Raw genomic sequence first — 13,650 nt, 5'->3', positions numbered from 1 at the left:
CCAGCTGTCATAAATTAAAATAAGCTTCTTCGAAACACCTACGCGTATTTAAAAATAGAATCTACAACAAAGATAATATTTCTAAGAATTCATTTGAAGAATTATCTTAGTAGGCACAGTATCGCCATTTTGACTAAAACAAATTAACACTTCCAAATATCATCAAGGTTGGATTAATAAAACTTAATGTTGAAGCACACAATACTATTAAAAAAAAAAGAATTTAATTTTATGATTATTGTGGCCAAATAAAAATTGATTTGGGCGATGGGCTGATTCATTAAGTACAAAGATGAACAAAGCAATGCGTATGCCAATTGAGAATAGCAAAGAAACATAGAAGCATGGTGTAAACAAGTCGCGTAGTCGCCATTCCGATGGAATTGACTTATAAAGGGAACAGTAAACGAAGCGAAGACCCCATGTTTGTCCGAGGGGTGAACGATCGTTTTACACGCATTCATTCAAACAAACTAAATTGCGTGTACTATTGCGCTGTACTGAAATAGCTTAGAAAACAGCGGTACTTGTCTAATAGGTATCTTGTGTAAAAATTTGTAATTTATGCTTTCAATATGTCTTTTCAGATTCATTAACCATGTGGTTTCATTAATTTACCCTAACATAATGTACAAAACATTTAACATAATCACAAAAAACAATAAATCAACTATACTTAAAATCAATGATCAATACGTTGATTAAGCTATGTACAATATAAATTATAAGTTCATGATTAAACGCCATTACATTTCATTATCACATCCTAGAGTCAATAATAATTGCAAATATCAGACAACAGAAGGTATAATTCAAATACATCCTGTTTTTAATATCCTTACTCGTGACTGAACGCTAATAAATATCGTTTAACGTGTTATTATCGGTTAATACTTCAGTAATATTTAACACCTAAGCTTGCTCATTATCGCCATGTCTGTGAGGTGTGAAAGGAATGTGGCGGCCACGTCGCCGCCTAGTCTGCCCCTTACCCACGGCGGATAATTCACACTTCGTTCATGGTCTTTACTTCATTATAGCCAACTTACAAGACAATGTGCACAGTAATTGCACATAGATATGCTACGGTGCCTATAATAAGTCAAACAACCGACATTATTTGTGATTTACCTACTAAAATGACGCAATGTAGAAAATACTGCAGATTACTGAAATAGTTATTAGAAATAGGTATTTGTGCATTATAGTGATGGGCACACGCGGAGTAAGGCAGGCGACAATCGGGCGCAGCGCGGCACGTAAATATGTTTGCGTTGGGGCGCGTTACAGTTGCCGCTGATATATTGGATATGTTGGGCGCACCGCGTCCCACTCTGTCTACCGCCATAATAAATTTTGTGACAAACAATATTCCCCTGTCCTTTGTCTGGTGTGGCCGCGGACGGCATCGATCGCATTGTTAGAGGGTACAATACCTCCCAGACCTCGCTCTAGGTGCTTCTGTTTTCTAACTCACAATACATAAACAAGGAGGACGTATTCAACCGCTTTTATTAGGAAACCTGTAAACAGCCTTACAATTGTTCGGGATAGCTACCTATTTGTCCTAATATGCTGGCGCCCGTAAACAACTACTGAATTAATTTTGGCTAAAATATTTGTTTGCTTCGTATTGTTTGGTCCTTTTAGACGGGTGCGTAAATACAAAAGCTATTACTACAAATTAAGTTGTGTTTCTCTCATGTTTCTAAATATATGAAAGCTTATATTGGGAGTTCAAATAAATGGGAAAACAAATGAGTTTTATATAATAGCTTCGTATTTTCACATTGTAATCCGAAATGGCGTGTAGTGTAGGTACACGGCTAAGCCGTATAATTGGCTGCTACTGAGACGTATTAGGTACCGCACCCGCCCAACGTATTATAATATTGTGACTAATCTGACCTCCGCTAACCTTATGTGAGGTCACGTCCATCAAGTATATTTTTTGAATAGTATGAATTTTTGTGGTGGGCGGGTGTTACAACGAATAGTGGCGGTAGTTAGAAGCTATTGTTCTTTATAGTGTTTGTAAGCAGTGTTGGCGCGCCCTCGTGCCTCGTGCTCGCGCCCGTGACTCACGGCGATGCTGATCGAAATGTGCTGTGGGCCGACTTACGAAACTTCCAAGGAACACCATATTATCTGTGCTCGTTGAGGAAGTTACTCACGGTTTCGTTTCGCAATCTCACATTTAACTGATGCATGCTTAGCATTTGAACTATTGTACTTAAGCTTGCAGGATTCCCAGACATATCAGTTAGTCAGGAAAATGTAGAGACTACTGCTCAATTTTCTGTGATGATGTGTACTTTCTTTGAGATTTACTAAGTACATACATATATGAAGAGAAGATGGTTTTGAACTTTTGAGTGTATCGTATAGGTACAGCCATATATGCTACATATGGCATGGCATAAAAACTTGTTAACCCAGTTCAAACTGAAAATGATTTGAAACCGACCTCAACCTATTTGGGTAATATCTCGGAGATTGATGAGTCAAGCGAAATATGCGTCATGCGAACGTTGCATAATTAGGAATAGTTACACTACGAACATAGTTACGTCTCATTAGTGCAACAATGCCTGACGGGTTGCTGTTAATACGGCATTAGTGGCAAATAGGCGAGAAGTGAATTTTAGGGCTCGTAAAGTTAAATTTATTACACAACTCACGGTTCGCGTTGTTAGTCCATATCTATGTACGTAGCACCGTAGTATCGTAGAACTATGAACCGTGTAACCAGAAACTATTGATAGTGTGATTGTATTGGAAAATCATAACTCCCGTAGTCCTTGAGTATGCTACGATTTATGACCTGTTTTTCCGCTGTGTATTGCCGCGTAGCAAAGTCGTAGCGCGCGTAGCAAACAATTTGATTTCCCATTATGAATTTCGTACAGGTATTTCATTTAAAACCGGGAAAGCATTTTTAATCTCTCCGAAATGGTAAATGGCTTTGGTGATTTTTTATTCTCTGAAGTTATTTTTCCTAAAATATTTTATCTATACTTATAATCAATCTGTAGAGAGGTCAATTCTGTAGATGAAATATATTTCCAAAATAACTATCAAGGGGTGATTAGTGATCGGTACTGATGCCACAAATGCAATTAGTAAAATTTTTGTCTGTCTGTCTGTATGTTCGTTATGGAAACAAAAACTACTTGACGGATTTTAACGAAACTTGGCTCAATTACTCTTGATACACTTGGGCAGGTTATAGGATACTTTTTATCATGCTACGATCAATAGGAGCAGAGCAGTAAAGGGAAATGTTGGGAAAACGGGAGAAGTTACTCCATTTTTAAGCTTCAGTCGCGTGTGCAGGATATGTGATAGGATTTATATTGTGATTACGTATGCTTCACCCGATATAATTCAATAATCGTAATATTATATCCTTTCAAAGTGAATGACAAGAACGAATCTACGGCCAAGGTGAAGGGAAGTAAAGGTCAGAGGTATAGCGCACATACATACATATAATGATCAGTTTCAGCTATTAGACATCGGCATTCGAACACGATTTATTAGTCATTAGGTATGTTAAGCATGTTCACGTATAAACCTTTCGTTCCACATGTTTGTAATTTGCATGCAATGAGATAATTATGCGCCTGTCTGAGTATCTGTATTAATAGATTATTTTGGTCTGGTTTTAATTTCCTTACTACTATAATGCCTATAATCTCAATAGGACACAAAAAAATATTGTGGCCGTGCATATTTTCAAATAGGACATTTTTTAAAAGAGATGTCTACCTACTGACAGAATCGGCTCAATATTCGGCTCAATAGTCGATTCTGTCCCTAGCATCTATTTTGGTACCTAAGTAAAATGATAGTATCACATCTTACAAGGACAAATCACCTGCAGTTATTTAACCCAACCCACACATAATGTGTCAATCCACACCGCTTCTGAATAGCTGACGAGCTATTTTCTAGTAGCAAGACCTATTCTCACACAATTTGAAGAAAAGGAAATTTCAATTTAAGTGCAAAACGGAACCGCAAAGAATTCGCAAAATGTTCACAGGTTTCCGATTTGAATATGATCACATCAGCAGGTACGCCATCACTCAGGTACAGTCAGATCACGTCAAAGTAGTAAAATAATAAAACTTTATCCTTCACGTCAACGTTTTGAATAAAATGCAAAACGTGTCTGGGATGCAGCCAAAACGGCTCCGCGCTAGTCTCGGCCCCTTCTCATCTGGAAAATTGTGCTTTCCCAACTAAACCGTTATTTATTACCAACTAGTTGCCGCAGCCTCGCATCCAGCGCAGATTATAACACGGAAATCAACTTAACTGCTGATTTAGAATGAATGAGTGTGTAATCTATGCCCTGCCAACTTCCTCACTGCAATATTGCACTTCTGTAATAATAAAAACACAACAGTTAATATTACCTTCATCGAATTAAATGACATGTTCAAAGAGAATACCAATGGGCTAGACATTTTTTGCTAAATCGTTTACAATGCTAATAATGAGACACAACTGTTAATTTTGTAGTTAAGATTCTAAACACCGTTAGTCAATTTACGTTTAGTCTACTACATGAGGTGTTAACCAATAAGGATGATTAAAAATCTATACACGTATTATGCAAAATACTGTTTTACAAAAATACATCTTATCAAACTTAAAAATAGTAGCTGAAAATAATTTCCCCAATAAGAAAGTGCCGAGCGGGTAACCCGGCGCGTCAGTGCCCGTCCTCGAGAGCTTGTTTACTTAACATAATATTCTGCGCAGACTACGAATTCACTCGTATCCTTGCGTTTTATTGAATCAAAAACCTTCGCTACAAATGCATCTAATTCAGACTCTCCACACTATATTGGCGAACTTTCCCCACCTCCATTCGCAAGTTTTATCCAAACAAAGAATAAACATTGAGCTTTTGCATTATTTACGGTCATTTGTATCAGTTTTGCTTAGCAAGTTCTTTAACGGTTTCAGTCGGGAGGGCATTTCTGTGGGCAGCCCTTGTTCGCCCAAACTTGGAATATAAATTTGGCCCCGAGCCTGCGCGTTGTTTGTCCGACAATAGGCACGGTTGCCAACATAAATTATCGGACAACATTCGTCTCTAGTTTACCGACAACGATCGCCAAATATTTACATACCTTGCTGGTACAATATACTGATAGTTTGTAACGAAATATTCTTTCTCCGTTCGGTTTTCTGAACAAATAACAATGCGCTGTTAGGTGGGGTGTCTATACAGAAACTTATTCATAGAGTGAGTAATAGGATTGAAGATATTTTTCCTTATAAGCAAAGTGAAGAAAATGATGCATTGTCGCGCATCTGTACATTTCCAAGGCGAGGATTATAGCCTTTATAAGACGTCTGGAAATCTGAAAAGAGGCTTACGCTTTCGGTACTGAATAGAAACTCGTAAAACATTCTGGAAAATCCCGATTTACGTTCCCATAATACTACACACACCTGAGTGAAATACTTGACTACTTTACTAGTTTATTTATTTACTAGACTATTGCTGTGCAAATTCTAGAACAGGGCTATAAACTCCAAGGGCTCACTTAAGGGTTATAAATTCCACCCACCGCCACTAATGCTGTAATGATGTCATTAGTCTTTCAAGATCGTTTTATCTCGACTTATGTATATTATTGGTTGTGCGTATAATAACGAATATTCCTTTGTACTTGAATCTCTTTCTTAAGAAAGGGAAACCTCTAAATATTGCGTAAAGCTGATCCATCTCGGATTACTCTGATGGAACGTAATGCACATTCACACATATCTTCCTAATGCCGAATGAGAATGGGAAATGGTGATCGCCAATCTTAATGATTTCTTCAACTCCGAATGGCCGGAGATGACTTGCTATAACCATAACAAGTGATTTCTGACGATCACAATCATACCTCATCATATTTTTATTACAGACTTTTGTGTTTACCTTAATTTTAAACGCAACCTTGCAATGTTAATGATGCTTAGAGCTGCATATCTCGTGATTCAATTAAACCTCATTAGCGATTGCTTGTTAGGTAAACTTTTGTGAGAAAGTCTGCAAAAATATTCATACTCGTTACCTCCCGTCCATTACGTTGCCTTCCGCTCTTTTGTGCAATTTTAAGGCTGCGAATAATGAAACTCGCATAAATAATTGTACAATTTAATTAACATCTTTAATAAAACATGCAGTCGCTGCGATCGGCATTCTGAAACAAAAATATTTCTGTGAGCAATGACTATTGTGTATAATTTAATTTCAATGAATGTTCAGACAATCGCGTGATAATATTCTGTGTGTTGGCATATGATAATATAATATGGTAGCTAATGTATTATTTATGTTGGCTATCATTACGGTTTTGGTGTGTATAGTGCGTATAATTAATTATCATGGATCATGCGGGGTCGTGTAGGAGTTGCGCACACTCGCGTATGGTTGTACGCCTCATTAAATTTTGTTTGAATAGAGGGATGAACCGACCGGCTGCCTACTTGGTCAGATACAGGTTGTACAGGCAGCAAAAATAGCTTCAATTGTCTGAATTTTAAAATAAAACTTTAAATTACTGTAACTATACTACTTACAGCAAAACAGTAGTTACGACTAAACAATTTATGGATTTTGTCAAACTGCCCCTCTGTGTCATCAAGGTATACTAAATTTGTAGTGTGTAAAACTGACATTTAAAGGACCGTGCCATACACCTAAAACGTCGTTCAGTTTTTCTAGACAAAGAGTGTCGCATCAATGCCTACATCATCCTCCGAGCCTTTTTCCCAAACTATGTTGGTGGCGGCTTCCAATCTAACCGGATTCAGCTGAGTACCAGTGCTGTCATCAATGCCTACATATCATACTAAAATAATTTACTTCTGGTAACCTTTACAATTAAGTACCTTAATAGTTTAGGATTGTCTTAAAAAACGATGTAACACAGAACGACCTCCACGCTAGCTCACCACTAATTCCGGAAAGCGTTTAGTTTCATCCTTCACGTTGTGACAATACAATAGAATTAAACACTCACAGGTTACACCGGTTTTTGTTACGACTGCACAAGTCTACATATTGCACTTTAAAGACAAGGTTCAAGTTCCGTATTTTAGTCTGAGGAAGACATAAAAACTAACTTATGTGCACGTTAAGTGCCCATATAGGAAGATGTGTATCTTATTTCTACAAAAAATGTAACAGGTTAACCTGGGTATGCCACTACAATAGTGGTGAGCAATAAATAAACCACCAGAATTTACAAAACTGGTATCTTAAAAAACCTCAAACATTTTGCTATAAAATCAAAAACAAACTGAACTGAATCCTGAAAATGCCGACCGTACCCAGTATAGGAGCATCGGCTGAATAGTTCCAGACGAGAGGGAGCCACAAACATCACCGCTCCATCACCGCGCCATCTCGCGAGCAAACACTTGCATACCGTCGGGCGTCAGCCATTCACGCACGCACACATACACGCCCACACTAAACCCTCCACGCGACCATAAAGGAACAGGGTCTTTCAACGCGCACTCCTGTCTTATGATCGAGTACGTAATAGCTGCTTATTCACCACTGAAAGTACGCGACGACTAACATAATGGACGGATAATCTGTCATTTTTAGGGGAACAGTCTTGAAATTGTTAGAGCTTTTAATAAAGTATCTAGAAATATTTTAATAGAAAAAATAATATTTATTTTATAATTAAAGCCTAAAGCCTAAATATGGAATCTGGATAGCCCGATAGTTTAAATACGTTCAAGTGATTGAATACAATCGCGCCAGTGAAGGCGTTTAGTGCAAGTCGGTACATAATATTACTCTATAAATTCTCTTACCCATTGCAATGCACTCGGTGCCAACAATCGGAACTCACTAAGCATTCAAATGGTTTCAATACGTTCCGCTATGCAGGCCCGTCTGTGCTCGTGGTAGGCACAATGGATGCCAATCTGCCCGGGAATTTGGCTTGGACGCATCCACATATACACGTAGAGCTTCGTCCCTAGAGATGTCACGTTGAGAGGTGTGGTATGCACTTAATTACATGTACTGGTCTCAAGTCCTCACTCGAACTTCGTGCCATCCGTGATATGGCATACACGCCAAAAACCAATTAAACCATACATTTAATAGGATTTCCATTTCAAATTATTCGAACAAAGAGTCAAGAGTTCAATCGAGGACGCCCATATTTCTGAGAATTCTCTCACTAATGTTAGCGGCCTTAAGATTAGTCCCTCGAACGGCGCCTTCAAATGCCAAAACCCCACAAAGGATGCCAATCGTGAATTGCCAGCCGCAATCATTGGGAACATCGTAAATTATACAGCTTTATAAACAGCCGACACTGAAATGTACTACAACGTTTTATGACTGGGGGGAGCTACTGCTTAGTAAAGATAATATGAAATAATCCCTCAAGTAGCTTACCTTATTTAAATCTGAAGGAATGCCTTAAGTAATAACTGTTGTTTTAATAAAATGATTATGGAACATCAAGCCGAATATGATTCCGATTCTTAAATAGTCAATACGTTCCAACCGAAATCAATGTAAAATTACTTATCGCCCGAATAAATGAATGCCGTTAATATATTTCCGAATTGAATTAAAATAACAATGTTTTAATGTGTTGGGATGCCATAATAATTACGGAGGCAATGAGCAATCGGCCAAACATGTTTATATTAAAATTTGTATTGGTTTTGTGCAATGAAATCGGTCGGCCGCCGAAATGAGACGAGCGACCGCGGCTCGACGTTTTGCATATCGACTGATTATTTTGTCCGTCGATGCGTTGCGGTTCACAGGTTGATTTCGTATTCATTCATATGAACATTAACATAATAAATATGAGAATCTACATGTAGAGTTTCATACTGCTGTCTCTGTGTAATATTCATGTTATTTGTTTGGTAGTCAAATTTTATGGCATAACAATATGTACACATTGAAAACAGGGCAATTATTTTCAATAAGCTTATTTACATTTCTTCTGCTATATACATCACCTATATTCTCCCTTAAATACTACCCATACTAACTTTCCTATGTAATACCTACCCCTACTTCATAATGTACTGCCTTATGTGTACATGAATGGGAATGTGTATTTCCAGTCCATTCTTTTTTAGGGGCTGGATCCGCCCCTGACTTCAAGAGCGAGATTAGATCTAGTTTTTGCTCCTAGCTAAATGAACAGGGCAATGAAGGGCAGTTAATCTACTAAAATCACAGAAATCATTTTTAAGTCGATTTCGTAAATTAGTATAAAGCCCTTTTTATATGCAATTTCCTTTCCTCGTCTGTTGTAGCACTTATGCGTAAGATTTGTGTAGGGTTTTTAAATAAAAGTAAAACCTATTTTTGTTTAAATAAATTCTTAACAGTGTATTTCTATTGTTTCAGCTTTCAACACAGAATGAGGTTGTCCTACGAAATGAGAATACTCTAGCAGGCATCCATCTAATTTGCGGACAGTATCGACTCAGCCGCCATGGATCGAAGACTAATTGCTGTTTTGGCGGTTACCGCCCATTTATGTAAGTGAGCTTTAGTATTGGAACTTTGGTTTAATAAAATATAGTAGCAATGATTGTAAAAACACCACCAACATATGAGGATCAGAGTAAAATTTTACATGATCGTAATAATGTGAACCGAAACCCATGGAACAGAATTAATTTATAACTAACGTAAAAGTTCTTTTTTATGTAAAAACACAAAATTCATGTAAATTTTGTAAGGCCATAAAGAATATTGTATTATTATATTGGCAGGCAAAAGATTTGAAAGGAGATTTCGTGTATTCAGTTTCGTAGTATTCAAAGGGAAATAGGTAAAACTACTCCAATATCCAAACTAATATCATAAATTCCTTTGGCAGGGTACCATAAGCGTGAATTCTGTAGAATTTGTTTAGAAAATATTTCCCCACAAATATTTTCGATGACGAAAATATTCCAATAAATTCATATTACTCTAGTAAATACATTTCAAAAAGTTTGAATGGAACTTACAGAATGCGTAAATAGAGTAAACATGTCAATGCGAAAACTCATGAATAAGGATTACCGACTAAAAGCTCGTGAGAATATGTGTAAACGTGTTTTTGAAGGACAAAAAATACAGAAAGGTTTCGGGTAATTGTAATTGAAAGTACATAGATTGGAATAGTGGAGGGCGGGAGAGGGCCGCGATCCGTATCTAAGGTGGACTATCTCAGCCCACTTGCCAGCAAATGGCGCGGAAGTAACAAGGATATAGCGACACGATCCTTGAATTTGTTACTCACTTTCCAATGCCAGAGGCACTACTGAAATTTTATATTGTTACGAGCATACGAATAGGAGTCAGTTTTGTACGTTCAGTTCAAATTGCGTGCCAACATTCAAACTATCATATTCCCATATATTTTTATTTCACACGACGTTGTAAAAGTTGAAACGACAGTGTTAAAGACTATTTGCATTTCAAACATTTTAGATACATGGTCACGCTCTTTTCAGTAAACGGTTAACCTGCCACAGACAAATGGGTTCGCGGAACTCATTTAATTATTTGTGGCAGATTTGGGTTCGAAACATAGTTTAGACTTTTAGAAGTCCCTTTTTGTAGCGTTGAATCTATGTTATGGAACAACTGTTTTCGGTGTGTTTGTTTTGCTGAAACAAATGACTGCTTTTGTTTTCTACCAATCCATCAATCTAATCCTTCTACGACACATCGCATATATTCCAATACCGTAGATATGTTAAGCTGTGACTAAAGTAAGTTTATTTAGAGAAAAAAGGTAAAGCTACAATCCAATCCCACCCATGTCATTAGACAGGGTCCCCATTCAAGATGAAGCGAATTTATTTTCATATGAACAACTTTTTTCGTTCACACATCATTAGCTTAACTATGGCCGTATCTTGACAATGACTTTGTTTGTAAACACTCGCTCTTTTTTAAGCCATATGAAGGTAGTATCACAGATCATTTGCCAGCCAATGGAACCGAAGTAACGCCGTTACTGACTTTTAGCCTTTATCAATACATTCTACTCTGAGTTTTCAACATAAAAACTCTTGTAAGTGATCTTGGGTATTTGTTTTTATGCATCGCCATATTTGTTAAAGAAATATGTAGGAAGATACATAAAAATCTTATAACTCTCCTACTTAAGAGACAAATTGTATTGCAAACAAATGCTATCCACTACAAATATTATTTATTTAAATTACAGGTAGTGTAGTATTGGCCGATGGACCAGTCTACGATGGACAAGGAAAGCCGATCAACCCCGCGCCTGCTGGCAACTTCCTAACACAAACCGTCTATGGATTTCTGGACTTCACCACTACAATAGGCAACACTGTCATGGTCTTCTCGCCTCAATCTGCACCACCACCAGGTCGTTTCTTTGTCTTACTCAAACTGCATGCTTTTTTCGCTATTTTGATACAGCTTATAGTTCTAAAGACGAGCATACCTTTAAAATTTTTGTGATAGTGAACTCACAAACTCTTTCTTTAACTTTCAGAACCACCGAAAACCGAAAAATCTGTGCAAGAAAACATAATCGAAACTAAACCACCTCCAGCATCAGTTACAAGCGTGAAGCCTGAAGCAATCAAACCAAGCAAAATTTCCGATAAAGATAAAACCAACAAGCCCGCCGCTCCTGTAGTTGTATCCAGTGCCGTGAACGTAGTATCATCCCCACCGAAAAAAGAAATCAAATCTCCAAATGTGCCTAAATCTGCTGTAAAAGAACAAAAACAGATCATAACAAAAGTTGAAGTAGTAGCAGGACCTTCAAAAATAGTTGAAAGTAGCTCACCTAAGCAATCTGGCCAAAAGTCAAACAAACAAAATTCACAATCGAATAATGCAAAGAACAAGAAAAATGAGGGAGTAAAATCTATCACTAGTGTCGTGAGCAGCAAAGTTGAAGTAAAACAAGGACCTCCACCAACGATAGTCAGTTCTAAAGTCAGTAGCGTTGTTTCAGTTAAATCCAGCAAAGTTATAGAGGAACCTGCAATTTTAATTACTAACAATAACATTGGCGAGCCTGAGTACGACTTCCTGTCACGTCAGCCTTCTGAGTTTGTTGAAGAAACTTACAAGGTTATTAACATCCGTCCGTCAAAGGTGCCTGGCCAAAAACCAAAACATGGGCACAAAAACAGGCACCAGCCAACTCCGCCACCTGAAGATGACGACGATCATCCTCTTGGATTGGTGACAACACTTGGAGGCACCATAGTTAAAGATGGTCTTACAACAGTTCATGAAACTAGTGTTATTGGTACGTTTATATCTGGAAAATATGCTCAAGTGCTGAACAGCAACTCAAAAGTACTCCCACAATCCGGTCATCGAGGAAAAATTTCTCCCAGTCCAACACATAGGATATTAAAGACTGTTGGGCCGTCCATATCTAAAAACCACAGACAGCACTTAGAACCAACTCCTTCAATTAGTGACGACGACAGCAGCTTCAGCAAGACAACACGTAGACAAAACAATGGTGGAGGTTCATTTAAAAATCGCCACAGACAACAAAATAATGCTGAAAGTGAAAGCCATAGCAGCCCACCTCCGGTTCAGAGCAAAAAGTTCAAAAACAGAAACAATAATTCTCAACGGAATTCGCAAAGGTAACACGAATTAACATTTTATTTTAATCTTTTGGAACTTAATAATATCAGTGAAACATAATTCATAACATAATTATGTTTTTGCTATTTCTGTGCATGACTTTCTAATCTTTAAAGATATCTCAGTTGAAAAACATTTGAAGCATGTATTAATTCTATAGTTAGAGCATATAGCATCAACTAAACATCCATGTCCAAACCAAACGTCGTACTATTGCCGACAATCATATCTAAACAAAAACTATCACTGCATGAAACTCTAGCTTACCGCCATTATTTTTTTTTTTTTTTATTAAATAAAAAAGAACGGATTGTGATCATCGGCAATTGTAAATATTTTATTTTCAGTACACGGTTTGGTCGACCCGTCAATACGCCTCAACTGGCAACCGTCTCTGTTTTCAGTGAAACAACAACCTCATCCTTTTCTAATAGAAGGAAAAGCAACCGTAACTCAGGACATAAGACTACCGTAACGCCGTCGAGCAACAACGACAGCCAGTCCAAACGCGGATTCAAACCTCGGGTTCAACCCACCCCTGTTGAACAAGTGACTCCAGCCGCTTCAACCAGTGTGTATAAATTTAAGTTGAATCGTGCTCCGGGATCCGGCCGCTGGCAATACAAAACAAGCCCAAAGCCTAAAGTGACCATACGCAAGCTTAACGCTGACGACGAACAACAAACAACGCCTAATTCAAATCCGCTTCTTGACGATACGCAAAGCAATGATATCTCTCCACAAGCAAGGTCTGATAATGATTTAGAACTATCAGGTTCACAGAGTGGTCCTGGTACTCTTCTTGAAAATGACACCGAGGACAACTCTATTGAGAAACCGCCGCCAGTGGAAACTTTGAAAGTTGAAATATCTACTCCCGCTGATTTCCGAGATGTTTATTATGAAATTGCTACGATCAAGTCTCCTTACACATTCCAGGTAATCTTGGTTTACATTTCTATTTGTTTATTTTTACAGAATTTTGCATA

The 13,650-nt window shown here is 37.7% G+C and overlaps 1 protein-coding gene across 5 annotated transcripts in view; it reads left to right on the top strand.

Annotated features, from left to right (window-relative positions):
• The window catches only part of LOC124632428, a 124,067-nt gene that overhangs the window by 108,665 nt on the left and 1,752 nt on the right, over window positions 1-13,650 (top strand). For 3 of the 5 annotated variants that reach the window (XM_047167267.1, XM_047167269.1, XM_047167268.1), the window contains 4 exons: window positions 9,419-9,552; window positions 11,241-11,408; window positions 11,538-12,660; window positions 13,009-13,600. In XM_047167267.1, coding sequence (XP_047023223.1) covers window positions 9,507-9,552; window positions 11,241-11,408; window positions 11,538-12,660; window positions 13,009-13,600 — 1,929 coding nt within the window. In that variant the 5' untranslated portion in view covers window positions 9,419-9,506. The remainder of the gene's footprint in view (window positions 1-9,418; window positions 9,553-11,240; window positions 11,409-11,537; window positions 12,661-13,008; window positions 13,601-13,650) is intronic. The other 2 variants (XM_047167271.1, XM_047167270.1) reach the window with 2 other exon arrangements.

This window comes from Helicoverpa zea, chromosome 8 (genome assembly GCF_022581195.2).
Source record: "Helicoverpa zea isolate HzStark_Cry1AcR chromosome 8, ilHelZeax1.1, whole genome shotgun sequence".
NCBI classification, from domain to species: Eukaryota; Metazoa; Arthropoda; class Insecta; order Lepidoptera; family Noctuidae; genus Helicoverpa; species Helicoverpa zea.
Note: the sequence above shows the minus strand (reverse complement) of the source record. Positions and strands in the feature narration are given on the sequence as shown.